The sequence below is a fragment of the Alternaria novae-zelandiae genome (genome assembly GCF_023758075.1).
Source record: "Alternaria novae-zelandiae strain BMP 2774 chromosome Unknown scaffold_38, whole genome shotgun sequence".
Taxonomy (NCBI): domain Eukaryota; kingdom Fungi; phylum Ascomycota; class Dothideomycetes; order Pleosporales; family Pleosporaceae; genus Alternaria; species Alternaria novae-zelandiae.
Window position 1 is genome coordinate 49335 of NW_026056998.1, and position 15662 is coordinate 64996.

A 15662-nucleotide genomic window follows, 5' to 3' on the forward strand; every position below is an offset into this window, starting at 1 on the left:
AACTCCATCGTCAAGTCCTAGTGCTGTCTATCGCCCTAGCTATCCGAGGCTACCCCGCGTTCTCCACGCGCTCCTCCACTTGTGTACCTTATCACCAGCAGTTATACCCGGCCCACGCGACATGCGAACAACGCACGTATCTTGCGTTCCTCCGCGATGTAGTTCACCACATGAAACATCTGACACCTACTCGCCATGCCTCACTCAGACCACTCTCCATCCCCACCACGCGATCACTTTCCCGATCTTCCAGTCTTCCCCGACAACGTACCCACCGCGCCACTTCTCCGCATTTCGCTTCAAAAGTTACTCGACCGCGACGAAGAAGAACAAAACAGATGCTGGCAGGCGTGTCGCGAGCTGGGTTTCTTCTATCTCGATGTCCGCAACTCCAAGCAATCGGATAGTGGCCACGAACACAACAATAACACTGCCGTCGACGGCGACTCGTTGCTCCAAAATGTAGACAAACTGTTTGAAGTAATGCGAGACTTCTACGATCTAGATGTCTCTGAGAAGATCAAATACGACTTCAAAGACCAAGGTAGTTACTTTGGGTATAAAGGGTACGGCGAAGGTTACGTTGATAAGCAAGGAACGAAGGACCGGAATGAATTCTACAATGTACATCAATCTTCCTCCTCTCCTACTCCAATGTTCCAACCTCAACTACTAACCCAATACCTCTAGATCTCCAAAGACGATGTCCTCGGCCTCAGTGCCCCCCTTCCCTCCCCAGCTGTCCTAAACCCACACCGTGACCTATACAAATCCTACATCACCTCTTCCCATGCTATCTGCATGCTCATAACCTCTCTCCTCTCGTCCCGCCTCCCTCTTGCAACAGAGACGAAGTCAGCAGGCGGCCTACCCGCAATCCACCGACTGCACGCCTCATCAGGCGACCAAACCCGCTTCGTCAAGGCACCACCCCAAGAACAATCCCTCAAAGGCGTCGCACTGGGCGAACACACAGATTTCGGCAGCGTGACCGTCCTATTCAACCGCCTAGGTGGCCTGCAAGTCAGACTACCATCCCACATATCTCCTCTCGCACCAACATCCACGTCCCCACCACCCACAGCCATCGAGAAGAAACTGTACGAAGACGGCTGGACATACGTGCGTCCCTTACCAGGGCACTGCATCGTCAATCTAGGTGACGCGCTCGTCAAGTTCTCCAACGGCGCGCTGAGGAGTAATATTCATCGTGTTGTTGCGCCGCCTGGGGAGCAGGGGAGTGTGGAGAGGTATAGTCTTGTGTATTTTTGTCGGCCTGAGGATGATGTTTTGCTGAGGAGTCTTGTGGAGGGAGGGACTGTGGAGGGCGAGGAGGAGGTTACAGCCAAGGAATGGATATTGAGGAGGGCGTTGGGGAGGAGGAAGGCGGATGGGTGGGAGAAGAGTGGTGGGACGGAGGCGGTTAGTATGGGGGTTAGGAGTGGAGGGATGAGGACGTGAGCGAGGACCTATAGAGAAAGAAAGCTACGGGAGTGGATGAGTAGTCGCCATAGTTGTATAGAGCATAGCCAAGTGCAAAGGTAAGTTTCGTATCATGTTTGTGTACAATATTGTTTTATTCCAAAACTGAAAGTTCTCGAAGCCATGTTGTTTTTTGCGACACTCTGTCATCTCATCTTCGGTCATGCATGCAGTATATAAGTTCGATCATGTTCCCTCCTCCTTCTTTCTCCTATCTACCTCCACAACACGTGGCTTTCCAAGACTAACAGTTCTCGAAGCCATGTTGTGTTCTCCGCCACTATGTTATCTCATGTTCTGTCACGGGGGCAGTATATAAGCTCGAGATTCCTCTCTACCTCCTTCTTTCTCCTATCTACCCCCAAAATATGTGGCATACCTAAAAACCTGGGCAGAATATGTCATGTCTTTCCTTTCTCAAAACGCGCAAATCATCCACATATGATCTGTTCTCCGACTTCGGACTCCAGAACAATAAGAAGATATTACCAAAAACACCTTAGAAGGGACCGATGCCTGAAACCTTCCAACAATGTCTACACTCGAGGCACATTTCAAAGATATCCGAAGCTTCTTCATGTCGCTGTTCGTCGTTCGGAAAGAAAGGCACTAGGAAAAGAGCTATGCCTGCTCCTTCTCCAAGTCCAGGCCTTCGATTACATCCAGCCTACCTGTCTTCCAAAAATACGTTCGACTGGACTCATCGCATCCGCCTCGGCTCTGTGCACAACAACAAACAGCCAAGAAACAATTTCATGCCGGCTTCGGCCAAAGCATTGCAGCTATTTCGAAAACCGAACAACCCAACCCTATGTCTCTTCTCCAGCAATTCGCCGCAGACACTTTCCGCTCGTCGTCGCGTATAAAAGCCCATCTTCTCTCGACCTCAGGCCTTCCACGCACTCTTCGCCTCCACCTTTTTCAGGACCAAAAAGCATAGCGCGCAAAGAAATGTGTGTGCTTCCTCCCAAAAACATCCAACAACGCAATCATGGTCCTCTCTTCCGCCATCCCCCAAGTCAGGACCAACCCCAAAAATCTGGAAAAGAGCGCGACGAATCTCTTCTGTCTTCCGAAAAAAACACCCTTCCGTCGTATGCCTTTGTGCCGCTGTGCTCCTTCTCCACTCTTCCACCGCATTGAATCAGATCGTATTCTCCAAAATGAAGAGTTCAAAGCTACATCGTAAAAGTGCGTTGGAAGACTGCGAAATGAAACTTCAAAAAGAAAACCGCCATATCATCATGTCGCTTCCTGTTTCCTCTGTCTCTACAAGAACTCACAGAGAAGGAATCAAAGTCAAGGCTGTCGGTATGATGCTGCGTTCCATATCGCGAACCCAATGGCATGAAAAGCTCCTCGAAATGCCAGTATGGAGAAGAACGAAGACTCAACTTTCAAGCAAAACGCTCAAAATGAAAAACACACATAATCCATGTGTATGTCCCGGCTTGCTTCCCAAGCTTTCTGGATGTGAACAAATTATCGACACTGTCGGTTCATGTCTGTCCAATACTGCACGTCTACCTCAAAAGGAATTGATCTGGAATAATGTCTCCGATCAAAAAGCTGAATTCAACGAAGAATGACAGTGAACAACGATGATATTTTCTCATTCCTTGCGAAGAACTTATTTTCCAAAAGACAAAACTAAAAACGCTCGCACGCTTCACCCATAGGGCGTTCGTTCCATCGTTTACCCATCCGCCTCAAAAGGCTTACAATCAGTCAAGACGATCCCACACAATTGCGCTTACTGTCCACCCATCTTCTCATGCGTGCTCATCAAGCTACCAATGAAAGTAGTGATAAGCCTGCTCTGCACGGCAACGATATCGTCAGGCACAAGCCAAATGGTAGCGCCCATCTTTCGCGCAATACTGATAGCCAGCTTGGCGTTCTGGTAGCATTCGTCGTCGTTGCGGCCCTGGGCGACGAGGTCGTAGTCGACGTAAGCGGGCTTCATGCCGGCGAGGACGTCGAGCAGGAAAACAGCGTTCGCGAGAGAGGAGTCCTTGAAGGAGCGGACTTGGGTGCTCTTGCCGCCCTTGCGTGCCATGTCGTTGGCCCACTTGATCATATCTGCGTCGGAGATTTCGCGCTTGCCGAGCTGTTGGGCGAGGCCGTTGAGGGTCGAGACAATGTCCTTGCGCATCAGCTGCCATACGAGACCGAGGGTGAGTGTGCGCTGGCCATCGGTGATGTCGGCACCTTGGATACCTGGTAGCGAGAATTGGACCTGCTTGCCGAGCTCGACGGCGTAGTTGGTGTTCTCGAGGGCCTTGAAGCGCATTAGCTCTTGGCCTTCGCGCGGCTTGTTGACGTGTCGCCAGTTTACGCTGCCCGGAATGACCTTGTCGTATGCTTGTAGGATAACTGTGCCGTCCTTGAGATCCTCGTAGAACGATTGTACGACGGGCTTGACGTCGAGAGAGTTGAGCCACAGAGTAAAGACACGGGCCTCGCGCTCTCCTGCCGCATCAAAGTCGTCAATCTCGGCCTTCTCCTCCTCGGTGATGGGGTCGAGGCAGGGATGTGTGTTGAACAGGTTGGCGACGAAGGCCAGGTTGAGCTTAGGGTTTCCAGCTACGAGCGATGTGGGTGTGAGGAACTTGCGGCAGTCGAGGGCGTCGGCGTTCTGCAGGACCATCTCAGCGCGCTGGAGGAGGTCGGTTTGTTGGAGCGGCGCGCGAGAGCAGGTTTCGGGGGCGAGCTGGCTGAGGAGGACGGTGTAGTTCTCGCCATCCTTGACGTCGGTGGAGAAGTTGGAGACACTGAAAAGGTTAGCTATATGATGAGTATGATGGAGCTTGTACATACGTTCTGTGCCACTTGGCGTTCTTCAAGTGGTAGTTGAACCATCTCAGCAAGATCTGCTCCGGGGGCAGACGCAGGAACTGCTCCAGTGTCTCGTCGTCCTCCAGTAACCTGTACAATTCAGGGTGTAACTTGATGTCAATCTTGCCGAGCAGACCTCTCCGGATGACCTGCCAGATCAGACCCAGAATCAAGTGCTCGCGTACTTCGATGATGTCTCCACTGCCAATGTTGACGACGGAGCACCCGATACCCTTGGCCGACTCAATGACGATGTTGTTGTTCTCGGTGAAGTGGAAGTTGTTGAGCGACTTGATCTTCTTGCCCGGCTTGTTCAGCACACGTTCGTCGATGGTGTCCGGCACGCTGTCGTTGATGAGCTTGGACAGGACCAATCCGTCCTTGCAGGCGTCGAACATCTCAAACGTGTCGGTCGGGAAGGGCAGGCGGTCGCCGATGTCTGGGTCGCCGGCGAGGACGGCGTTGATATGGCGCGTGAACTCGGTGCGCTCATCTTCGTTGATGGTGTGGGTGACGTTGGCCGAAGAGCCCTGGACCTGGATCCTGCCACCACCGACGCTGCCTTTGGAGGCGTGACCTGGGTTCGAGGGCGAGTTGACGCTGGAAGCTGTGCCGGCTCGCGGGCGGGTTGGGCCGGTCGACATGCGCTGCTGGGCCGGCGACGAGACGCGCAGTTTGGAGATGAGCTGTGGCGGTTAGCTTGCACGTGGTACGTGGTATGCTGCAATGCATACATCTACATAGTCGTCGAGCTCGACTCTCCGCGAGCTGTCGAGTTCCACCTCTTTCAGGGCCTGTCGCACCACGTCGTAGGGCTGGTGCTCCGACTGCTGGGCGCCCTTGATGACGGTGCTCTCGTCGAGGTAGCCCTTGTCGTCGACGTCGAGCTTGCGGAATGCATCCTGCAGGCCAAAGATCTCGCCCTGCTCGAACTGGGGGTATTTCCTGTGCGCAATGGCCTGTTAGCTACCGTGGAAGCCAGCGGATACTGTAGGAAGGGCGGCGCGCCCACGTACTTTTGCAGCTTGATGATGTTCATGTTGGCGGTGCAGGTGGACAGAAGTCTAGCACAGCGTGGAGGATATACTGGGCGGCAACGTGACTGCCTGGCTCCGCCTCGTTCTGGATGCGCGTTCGTCGACTTTGAGCCTCTGTTTTGCTTACCCGATGACGACGTGGGGCGACTGCCAAGACGGACGCCTCGAGGGGCAGGTCGCAACTTGATCCCGGATTACGTACGCACGTCACCGCGCTCCCTGCATTAGGCTGCTATCCCTTCACCTGTACCCAACGCGACCACATAGCAGGTGGCACACACGACCATCTCGTACCCCTGGACGCGCAATGCCTTTGAATCTTTTCGCCGCTTCATCTCTCTCCAACACCCGCCCGTCGTCAATGCCCAAGATCTCCATGGGTCCCTAGTGTGTGAAGCGGTGTCCATTGCCACCTCACCCGTCGCTAGAGCCAGCCTTAGTCTCTACTTATGAAAAAGCCGCATACATACAACGCATCACAGCACATCACAGTCAATCGCCGACGCATAACATCAGTGGAAAAAGAGCTTTTGATTCCCTCATTAACATCATAAGGTCCATGTCGCCGGCTCGTCCAACGAAAATAAGACACTAAACCATCCCGTCTCCTAAATCGCTCAAAGTGGCTTGACGGCTGTCCGTATGCTATTCAGCCCGAACGCACCACCTACTAAAAAACAACAGGGCGACATGTCGACTCTAGACATGCCCGCCAAATCAATGTCATCATTGCGTGAACATCCCGTCGTGTACGCCTGCATTTTCGTCAAACATGACGCGCCGTTGTTTCCCAAGCAGGAAAGAGTACTGGAGTTGTGTCGCTCACGTCGTCGGTCCCACTGCCACATGTGTCCGGTATTAACGGTGGGTGTGTTGGCGTATGTCGAGCGAGAGGATTACTGAGGTGGCAGCACGACCGACTCCGAAAAAGCTTCCAGACTCTTTCCAGCCCCAGAAAAGTAAAAGACGTGGTTGTAGAATGTACAAGACTTGCACGTGCTCGTGCCGCATGCAGAAGTCGTATATCATGAGACTGAAAGCCCAGGATATGGTGTCGTGGAACACGAGTTCCGAGAAGCAAATGGTCGTTAAAGTCGTGAATGCCGAAACGTGTTGAAATGTAGACAAGAGACATAACCAAAGGAAATATAAACACTAGGAAATACGAGAGAGCGACAAGATGGGCGTCTGGGTCGCCCCGAGTCGTTGCGTTCCGGTCCGTGAGTCTGCTGGTGAATGTCGAGGTACCATGTTGTGTTGCTGCTGAAAAGACCGCTCGCTCAATGCCGCGAAATCGCTGTAGATAGAGGCCAAACCGCCTTCTAATGTGAGAACAGGCAGCTGACCACCCGAATGCTTGCGCGAATGAGTCCGATTACCGCCTGGTACGCTGAGCCTGGGCCGTCATGGTATGCGCGCGCTGGATGCCAGGGTTGGGGTCGGCGTAGTTTCCACCAACGGCACCGCCCTCCATAGTCTTGCGTCTCTTGAGGCCGCCCATATCGTCGCCCTGGACGCTATCAGGGCGGTATGGGTCCTGCTCCTCGTCGTCGCGACCGCGCTTACCAGAGTTGTTCACTCCGTTGGAGGGAGGGTATCCCTGGCTGGAGTACTGCGAGACAGCGCCGGGTCCCTGGTAGGCGTCGTGAGCTGCGTTACCGTTAGGGGGACCTCGGGGATCGCTCATAACACTGTAAAGGTTGCTGGAAGGGGGTCCCTGACGTTGCGGCGTCGAGTAGCCCGGGTTCCATTGAGGCTGGCCGGTAGCTGCCGATCGAGGCGTGGCTCGTCCAGACCCGTTTTGGTGGGGCGATCCCGTCATCTCAGGAGACAGGTGGGCGTGGTCGGGGTGCATGGCGCCAGGTGCACCGTTGGAGGCGTATCCGTAAGGGCCTCTGTTTCCGTTGTAAGGAGCGCTGGCGTGGGTGTACTCATTTTCATGATCGCCCTCGCTTCCAGCTTGGGGAGGAGCCACCTGCTCGCTACCCTGCGGCATCATGCCATCGGCTGGCTTGACGTCGCCTTCATCCGGCACATCGCTGATGCGCGATGGTGGTGCCATCTCCGTCTTTGGGTAAGAGCCGTCTTGACGGTATCCCATCATGGGCTGGCCCTGTGCGTATTGGCCTGGCTGAGATGGTGGTCCTGAGTACAAGGGCCTGGAGCCATCAAAGCTCTGACCAGAAGCGTACGACATACCCTGCTGCACAGCGCCAGGTGGAGTGCTGGCGGGCGTGGTTGGTACAGAGCGCGTGTTGCTCAGTCCGGTGTCGATGGACAGCGGTTGACCTCCTTGGGAGTTTTGGACGTTGGCGCCGTTCCACTCATATGAGCTACCTTGGTTGCCCATACCCATGATGCTTGAGGCGCTTGTGGGAGGAGTAGGGAAAGTGTGAGCCCGGTCGATGCCGGGGCGACCTGACGAAGGGTGCGGCTGGATAGCATGCGGTGGCTGAGACATGGCAGCACCAATCGGGTTGCTCATCGAGTGGTGATGATGGAGCGACGGAGGTTGCGACGCTGCCGGTCCGGACAGGTATCGCTGATGTGTCTGCGTGTGGTCAGGTCTCCGGTTCCCAACAGCAGCCATGGCAGCGCTTCCTACACTTGCCCTCGTCTGGTTCGAGGGATGATAAAGCAGTGCTCCAATGTCGTGAACAAACAAAGGATACAGCTGCTCGGTGATCTTCTCCTTGTTGGCAAACTCGAGAGCTCGCTCGAAAGGAATCCTGTCTCAAGTTAGTGTATGAAAGTCACATGCGATGTGGTGACACTTACCAAACACCCTTGAGATGCATTGGGCCGATCTTGACAACATGGCGCGTCTTCTCGCTTTTCAGTATGCCGTCACGACGACCCCGGGTCATTCCCGCGACATTGAGAAGCTTGGTGCCGTTGATCATGTGATTGTCTATAATGAGTCAGCTCAGTATTCCGTCGTATGATTGAAGGCTGAACATACCTTCACGGCGAGCAACACAAACGCCCTTGGCTTCAACCTGGAAACAAAGACTGCCTTCGTCTTCCCACAGTGTGGCGGTCACACGAGGCTTCATTCCTGGGGGAGCGACCTGGCCAGTGTGGTCGAAGGTCTGAGATTGATAGCTCTGCGAACCTGGTAGTGATGATGCGGGGGCTCCGGACGACATAGCTAGAAGAGTCAGTTTTATCTCTGAGGAGATGGCATCAAGCTTACCTGGCAGTTGGAGCGTTGAAGGCACCATAGCCGGATTCATTGAACCAGAAGAAGCAGGCATCTGCGAAGGGACACCAGTGGGGTAGCCATATGGATATCCGGGCGGGCCTTGGCTGTACTGGTGTTGAGGCTGCAACATCGAGGACTGTTGCGGGGGGTACGAGTAATGCGACAAGCCCGAAGGGGGACCTGACGCCGGAGCGTGGGTAGCGGTAGCCATGTGGGGTTGATGCACGTCAGCATACGATTGCATCTGGTTCATGCTGTTGTAGCCGCCCGTAGCAAAGCCGTATCCGTCTTGGGTGCCGAATGGTGACTGCGCGTTCACGTGGGAGTCGCGACGGATAGACTGTGGGGTGTGTTCGGGGGAGGGCGTCTTGAACCCAGTGGCCTGACCGTTGATCGATGCGGCGTAAGATGTATGGGAACCTGCGCTTCCACCAACCACTGAACCAGAGCTAATGGAGTCGCCTCGTGGAGAAGAGGAATTTGAGGAGGCGCTAGGATGCGATTGTATCTGGGGTAGGGCTGGCAGACGCTCGTTGGACACTGCAGGCTTGGGCTGGTAGTGGGATTGGTACCAGGTATCGACGGGGCCGCGGGCGTGGACCGACGAGATCGACGGGAGCTCCAGCTTTACGGTATTGACGTGTTTTCGCGTAGAAGTCTCTGTGTCGCTCTTCGAGAAGCTTTTCGCGAGGATGCTCGAGTCAGTCCTCACGATAGCCGAGCGTATTGTTGTGGCGGAGCAATCAGTCGACGCTCACGAAACTAGATTGCAGTATCTGCGCACGTATCCGACAGACGATAGCTCGCTGATGTTATAGCTTGCCGCAAAAGGTTGACAGGACGAATGATCTTCACCGCAAGTTAGTTGTTTGCTTCCTCAAAACGAAATCGGTCGACTGCAGCGGCAGCCAACGAGACGCGGCCAGACACGTGTGCAAACAAATCCAACTGGAGAGGCAGGTTTGAGAGTACAATGGGGAGAGTCGAGTGAAGGGTGGTGGGCCGGATTGATTGGGGTGGGAGTGCAGTGGTGGTAATCGTGAATGGAGGAACTGACCAGGATGAGTTGTCGATAGATAGACGCGACGCAAAGCTCAAGGCGCGAGTGAAGCTGCAGGCTAAATTCGAACGCTGCAAACAATGCTAAAGTGTCAAAAAGCTAATCGTTACGTCGTTGCAGTCGTTGCAGTCGTGAAGCAGGAAGAGCTGGTAGTCGACAACGCTTTTTGACGCTCAGGTGCAAAACACGCAAAGGGACGAATTGACGAAGGCCGGTCTGGAAGAATAGCTGAAGATGGCTGAACGGGCTCGAAACATGTGCTGCAGGGTGGACGTGGGCGTGGGCAGTGTTGTTGTCGTGAAGGGTCGTAACGTCGTCGCGCTTCGTTAATGCGGGCCGAGCTGTATCGATACTGATAACCGCTGCACCTGCAAGAAAACACTACGCGCAGCACGCGTCAGTACTCGCACGTGGGACACAAAAGAGGAAGAAGTGAGTGCAAGACAATCAACAAGCGGCCGTATATGGGATGTAAACAGGGAAAGCCAACAGAGAGGCTTCTTCGCAGACTGCGGTGGGGAGGCGGAGGGTTTAGAGGCGGAGGTGGTTGGGATGGGACCTCTTGCTAGTGCTGGACCAACCAGACAACGCGCGACAGATAGGCGAAGGAAACGCAGGCGGCGTGTCCGGCGGGCAGCATTCGAGCGTGGCAGAACAGAAGAGAGTGGGTAGACCCTTTGACTTACCAAATTCTTCAACGAACGAACGCGAAGAGTGCGGACAACAACGACGCTGGACGGTTGCTTGCGTGTGGAGAAGGAAGTCGTTCTTGACGGCGATGCTGCAGGATTCTCTGCAGCGCTCGACAGCAGGCAGGCCGCAGCTAAGAGGGCTGACCGAGACAGGCGAGCAACGCACGCCCCGCCAGGTAGTCTGTTCGAGGTGGCCGCTTCTTTTGCAGGCGGCGTGTCCAATGCTTCTACACTGTCAGTGCGCGATGGGCGTCGCTGGCAAGTTGTTCCGTAGAGAAACGCTGTAGCTGCGTGAACGGGCCGGCGCGAGTTTGCAGGAGCGGCTCAATGAGACAGGCGATGCAGTCGAGATGAAGCCGCAGCAGCGCGTGAAGCCAGAGACGGTGCGCCCAAGGTGCAGGCTCTTTACTGTACCTAGGCACGGGTGGTGGAGATCTTCTGGGGACTCAGCGCTGCACACACACGAGCCGCCGCGAGCACACAATCTAAATTCACATCGGGCTTGGTGAGAGTCGCAGAGGACACGATGGCATGGGGGTGGCCCGGCTTGCGCACCCAGCCTGGACCCGCGAGCAACAATCCCGTGAAAGGCAGGCCGTTTCGCTCTCGACGCACAGACTCCACCTTGGAGCATGCTGACTGGGCTGATCCGCCGACGGTGCGGTTGACAAGGGCGCTGGATGGAGAACGAGATGACAGGGACAGGGCTGCGAGGCTATACCGCGACGACCACTATGCACGCAAGCGAGCATAGCACTCTCGTGCCAGCCACCACCCTGGCCCAAAGAAACACGACAGCAGACGCATCCTCTCGCACGCCTGCTGCCATGAGCACGTCTCAGGGACCGTCAGACGGCTGCTATTCCTGTTCGTGCCTTCAGACTCCTGCCAGCTTCCTAAACACTGGCGATGACATGGCGGGCAAGGATAGTGGGCTCCATGTTTAGCGGGCGCCTACTTTTTTTCACCAGTGTGCCGCTTCCTGAGGCATCGGATGGGCTCCCGATGGGGATAACACGGCTGAATACATGGGGCCATTGAGAGTAGCCGGAGATATTTGACGCGCAGTGCGAATACACCTAGTCAGTCGTCGAGTGATAGGGAGCAGTCGCGCAAGGGCTGCAGCCTTTGACTAAGCTGCGCCGGACCGCGTTGATGCGGAGCATAGCCCAGAAACGCATCCCAACAAGCGATCGGAAAGCCCCAGGTCAAACGTCTGGGTCCATATCACGCACAGTCGGCTGGAGCTGCTGAGTGGCCCGGCTGGCGCGATGATTTGCACTGCTGCGAGTCAGAGCGGGACGCTTGGTAGTGCTCACTGAGACGAAAAAGCAGAGAGAGACACTGCAGCACTGCCGGCCAGCCACGCTCGCTCTGAAACGGGTTCAACTGCCGCGGCACGCCCATGGGCTGACCACCATCGTCATCCTTTCCTCTTTCACAGCGGCAATGGATGCTTTGGGCAGGACGTAGATGAGATCCAGCTCCCCGAATGTCTCTCGACACCCTGATGCCGTGCGAATTCCCTGCTCAGGCTAAATGGGCGCCCCATCCAACTGTGGCAGGGATGAGGCCCGAGAGCGAGCGGGATAGACGGACGGTAGGCCGTGCAAGCCAGCTGGCTGTTTGGTATGGTATTGGTCAGACCCGATTTGATTGGCTGTGTAGTCGACGGTATGGACTGAGACCAGCGTCTATCATTGCCATGGGCTTATCCACTCGACGGCCTAGACACGCAAGACATGAAGCGAGCATGTGAAGCAGGTGCGACGTGGAGACTCGACTGTGTGCGACAGCCATGTCATGTCCGCAGCGTCGACCATAGATGCTGGAAGCCCTCCACACTGCCATCGATGGACAAACGTGCCGACCGTGACACAGGCTTGGGCTTGACGTTGGATGTGGACGCCGCAGAGTTTGATAGGATGCCCGCTAGTTGCGGTGAGTAGATGCGCTGGCGACGCTAGCCCCAAGCAGCCCTGCCAAGCCGAGGTCACGCTTTCTTACTGCGCCCTCAACAGCCACCCGCACTACCGCGCTATGAGTGCAACTCAATATTCATCACCGTGTCTCGCTGTCGGAATCTCTTGACCCAGTACCCTGGCAGTGACCTAGTGCAGTATCACAAGGGCATTCCTTTCGGCCAGCTGAAACAGCAATACGGCCGCACGCCTCCCTCGCCGCAATCCTCAAAGCGAGAAACGCCCTGCCATGTCACTGCGTCACGGGATTCGCAGCACAGCGCACGGGAGAATCCGCCTCCATCCCTGCCACAACCATGCGAACGGTGACAGCCTCGACTCTGGGACTCAAAGCAGGCCAGCCACTTGACAGTTGGCACCTGTCCTGCCCATGTTATCGCCTCAGGCGCCAAACCAACTGTTCGCATCCATCTGATCCCCCCTGCTAGCCGCGGAGCGCACACTGATGCTCTGACGGCCAATCCTCCCATGTTATCTTGCAACATGTGGTCTCAAGTCTGGTCGGGAACAACATTCCCGCACACCTGTACCACTACTGACGGCATCAGATGAGGGCTGTCGGAGCATATCGCATCGTCAGTTGATCCTCGCCAAGATTGGAATGGCCATGCCAGGAACTCTATTACAGTGCGGTAGTACAGTTGCTAGTATGTGAATCACACCAGAGGCGAAAGGTAGGACCAGAAGCTCAAGCGACCCGCACCGTATTACCGTGTGTAAGTCTACGTTCAAGGAGCTGTGCGCACCATCTCCTCACCAAGGCGCAGTCACACCCTCGTCGCGTGGACTACCGTGGCTAGCAGATATGCACAGGTGTAAATAAACGTGCAGTGCAGCCGGCGCGATGTGGGAGCGGATCGTGGAGAAAGGCCCGCGCCTGTCTCTACCTCTTACTTGCTGACCACCACCACAGCGGCAGTCGGGACTGGCAACATCAGTGTGTCAGAGCAAATACCCGTCCTTGACCGATCCGGTCGAGCGCCCAGAGGTTTCAACCTCTCAGCACAAGACCAGCGTTCTATTCTCGACCCTTTGACAGGGTTCATCAAAAGGGCGACTCTTGTTGCATCAGCCTTAGCTCCCTCGAGCATCGTGTTCTCGTGTAGTGGCCACGCAGTGGGGTCTGTGTACATTCCTGTCCAACTGGCAATAAAGCGCAATCTGTACTCGGACCACAGCTGTCTGTATCCCCGGAGGAGGGCGTCGCCCTGAGCCTGCTTAGTACAATTACCAAGCTTATCATTTGCTTGACTGAGAAGACCGCTCTAGAGAAAACAAATCATTCTCCACGTCCAAGGCAAAGACCATCTCGAACACATGTACGAACGTTCCTGCAGCGTGAGGCAATCCCGCGATGCGGCCGCGCTTGGGACAATCTAGCCTTCGATTGGATAACGCCGCGTATGCAGCAAGCCGCACTTGCATATGCATGTGATATAGGGTATCCCTGCATGGCCTGAGCCAAGCTCGTGCCCCTCAGTCGTCCACGATCACGGCTCGATCGAACTGCTGGAATAAGGCCTTCACGTGCGGTTCCACTGACAATTTCATGTCTTCGCTTGATAGCACACGAGCGCGAAGCGACCGTCGTGGGTTCAGAGCGAGATATTGAATTCTCCCGCGACGGTCATTCTGGAGCCCTTGCTTCCATATTGATCAGCACCACATCCTCGTTCAAGCGTTCAGATAGGCGTTCGGCTACCAATCACCACCGGCCACGTCAGGAGACAGCAGAGCCGTTATCGGGGTATCGACGGAGCAAGTAAGCCACGACCGCTCCTTGCAGCTCGTGGGGTGCGACCTCTGATTTTGATTGGCGGGTCGACACGCTCACCGGTCTTGCTTCATGGGTTTTCGCCCCACCCCTTGTCACGCTCTGTGGACGACTCGCTTGTTCCGACGTTCTCTAGCGTCTTTTCGATTGCACTCCAGATGCTCTTCGATGCTCAACAAAGTTCAACAATGAACAATCGAAGTGAGGGGTTCATTGTTCGGTTGAGACGACTACCCGTTTTGCCGGCAACAAACATCCTCTAGAAGCGAAACCCTCACCGCTCTTCTATTCTTGTACCTCGGATCTTCAATGGAAGGTTGAAGCAATCTAAAAGCTTGCTGGCGAGCTAGGGTGAAGTAGACGGCCGTGCTCCCCCCGCTGCGCCGCACGCTCAGCGTATGTATGTACTTCTAAAGTGCCGGCAGCGACGCAGACGTTTTGGAGTCGTCACTTGAGTCAGAAAGTCGCCGGTGGGCACACATGTCGACTTCCGCCTCCATGCAGCATCTCAACGGCAGCCAAAGCAGGCTGCCATCTCGCAGCAGAGTCGCTTGTGGCTAGGGCGGTGCATGATCCGCACGACATACCTACATGCGTCAATTGTATGTCTTGCCACAATTCAGGGTACACTGCAGCATGCCCCACGCTATGAAGCGGATTACATACGATCATCAAGAACCTTGGAATGACTCGAATTGAGGAACATACGTTCTAAGAAGGGTCTCAGCGCAACTATGCATAGGCGGCGATGGATTTCCATGGGTGCATTCAGCCTACCGCGACCTCTAGTGTCGACGCGAAAGTTGGAAATAAGCTGATGGAGGGTAGACCCAACTACGCTACAGCAAAGCATCTAAATTAAAATCTAGAAAGGCAGTTTTCTTCGCAGATGCGTAGAGTATACTTCTCTTTTTTCTTAGAATTTATTTGCAAACTTGTAGCGCGTAGTAACGTTGTTGTTAGAAGTCTCGCATCCAACTTTCGCGCCGACACTAGAGCGCGACGTCCTTGCTGTACTGACCGTCGGACCCAGCTGTATGGACACATAGCGACCCGGTATACTACTGCAGAACGCGGCTGTACCGGTATCGACGCTCCATACATCGACTCATCTTTATCCAAAGACGTACTTTCGCCGGGCAACAGGCGAACAGATAACGCGTGCAAGCGCTATTGCGCTATCTACTGGAAACACGCCACCTTCGATATCTTCTCGATACTACACCGGCTCGCTAGGGAAAGCAAAGTGCGTTACCCGCGTCCTTGGTAGTGGGCGGCTGGATAAATCACCACAGTCGCTTAAAGGCATGGTCAATATACCTCAGTGCGTCGGTAATATGACGGCATTCTAGAGCTCCCATCCGAGGGTCTCTACACAGGACCGAGAGCATCGCGCGATATTCTACCACCTACGCCTTCCCTTCTAGCCTACGAATCGTCTAGTGTGTTTCGATAGGTAATCAAATTCAGGACTACCGGGTCGTGTTGTCGTATCCGAGCAAAGCAAAAACACTTCGAGCCGAGCTGGTTTTGGCCGAACCTCTAATCCGTGGCTATGCGAACGGACTACTCACCGAATGTAACGGGCTATG

The 15662-nt window shown here is 55.0% G+C and overlaps 3 protein-coding genes across 3 annotated transcripts; 1 reads left to right on the forward strand and 2 right to left on the reverse strand.

The window, feature by feature from the left end:
• Positions 1 to 195: 195 nt before the first annotated feature.
• Positions 196 to 1461, forward strand: J4E88_010711 (uncharacterized protein; the record flags this gene model as incomplete). The annotated part of the gene is made up of 2 exons (XM_049404301.1): positions 196 to 624; positions 691 to 1461. 2 exons carry the CDS (start codon positions 196 to 198, stop codon positions 1459 to 1461), a joined length of 1200 nt encoding a protein of 399 aa, XP_049249915.1.
• A 1774-nt stretch (positions 1462 to 3235) lies between these two features.
• SAC6 (Fimbrin, actin-bundling protein) lies at positions 3236 to 5359 on the reverse strand (the record flags this gene model as incomplete). Its single annotated transcript, XM_049404302.1, has 4 exons — positions 3236 to 4256; positions 4303 to 5006; positions 5055 to 5265; positions 5337 to 5359. 4 exons carry the CDS (start codon positions 5357 to 5359, stop codon positions 3236 to 3238), a joined length of 1959 nt encoding a protein of 652 aa, XP_049249916.1.
• A 1373-nt stretch (positions 5360 to 6732) lies between these two features.
• On the reverse strand, positions 6733 to 8773 carry J4E88_010713 (uncharacterized protein; the record flags this gene model as incomplete). Its single annotated transcript, XM_049404303.1, has 4 exons — positions 6733 to 8086; positions 8136 to 8268; positions 8320 to 8508; positions 8554 to 8773. The coding sequence occupies 4 exons, from the start codon at positions 8771 to 8773 to the stop codon at positions 6733 to 6735; spliced, it is 1896 nt and encodes a 631-aa protein (XP_049249917.1).
• Positions 8774 to 15662: the final 6889 nt, after the last annotated feature.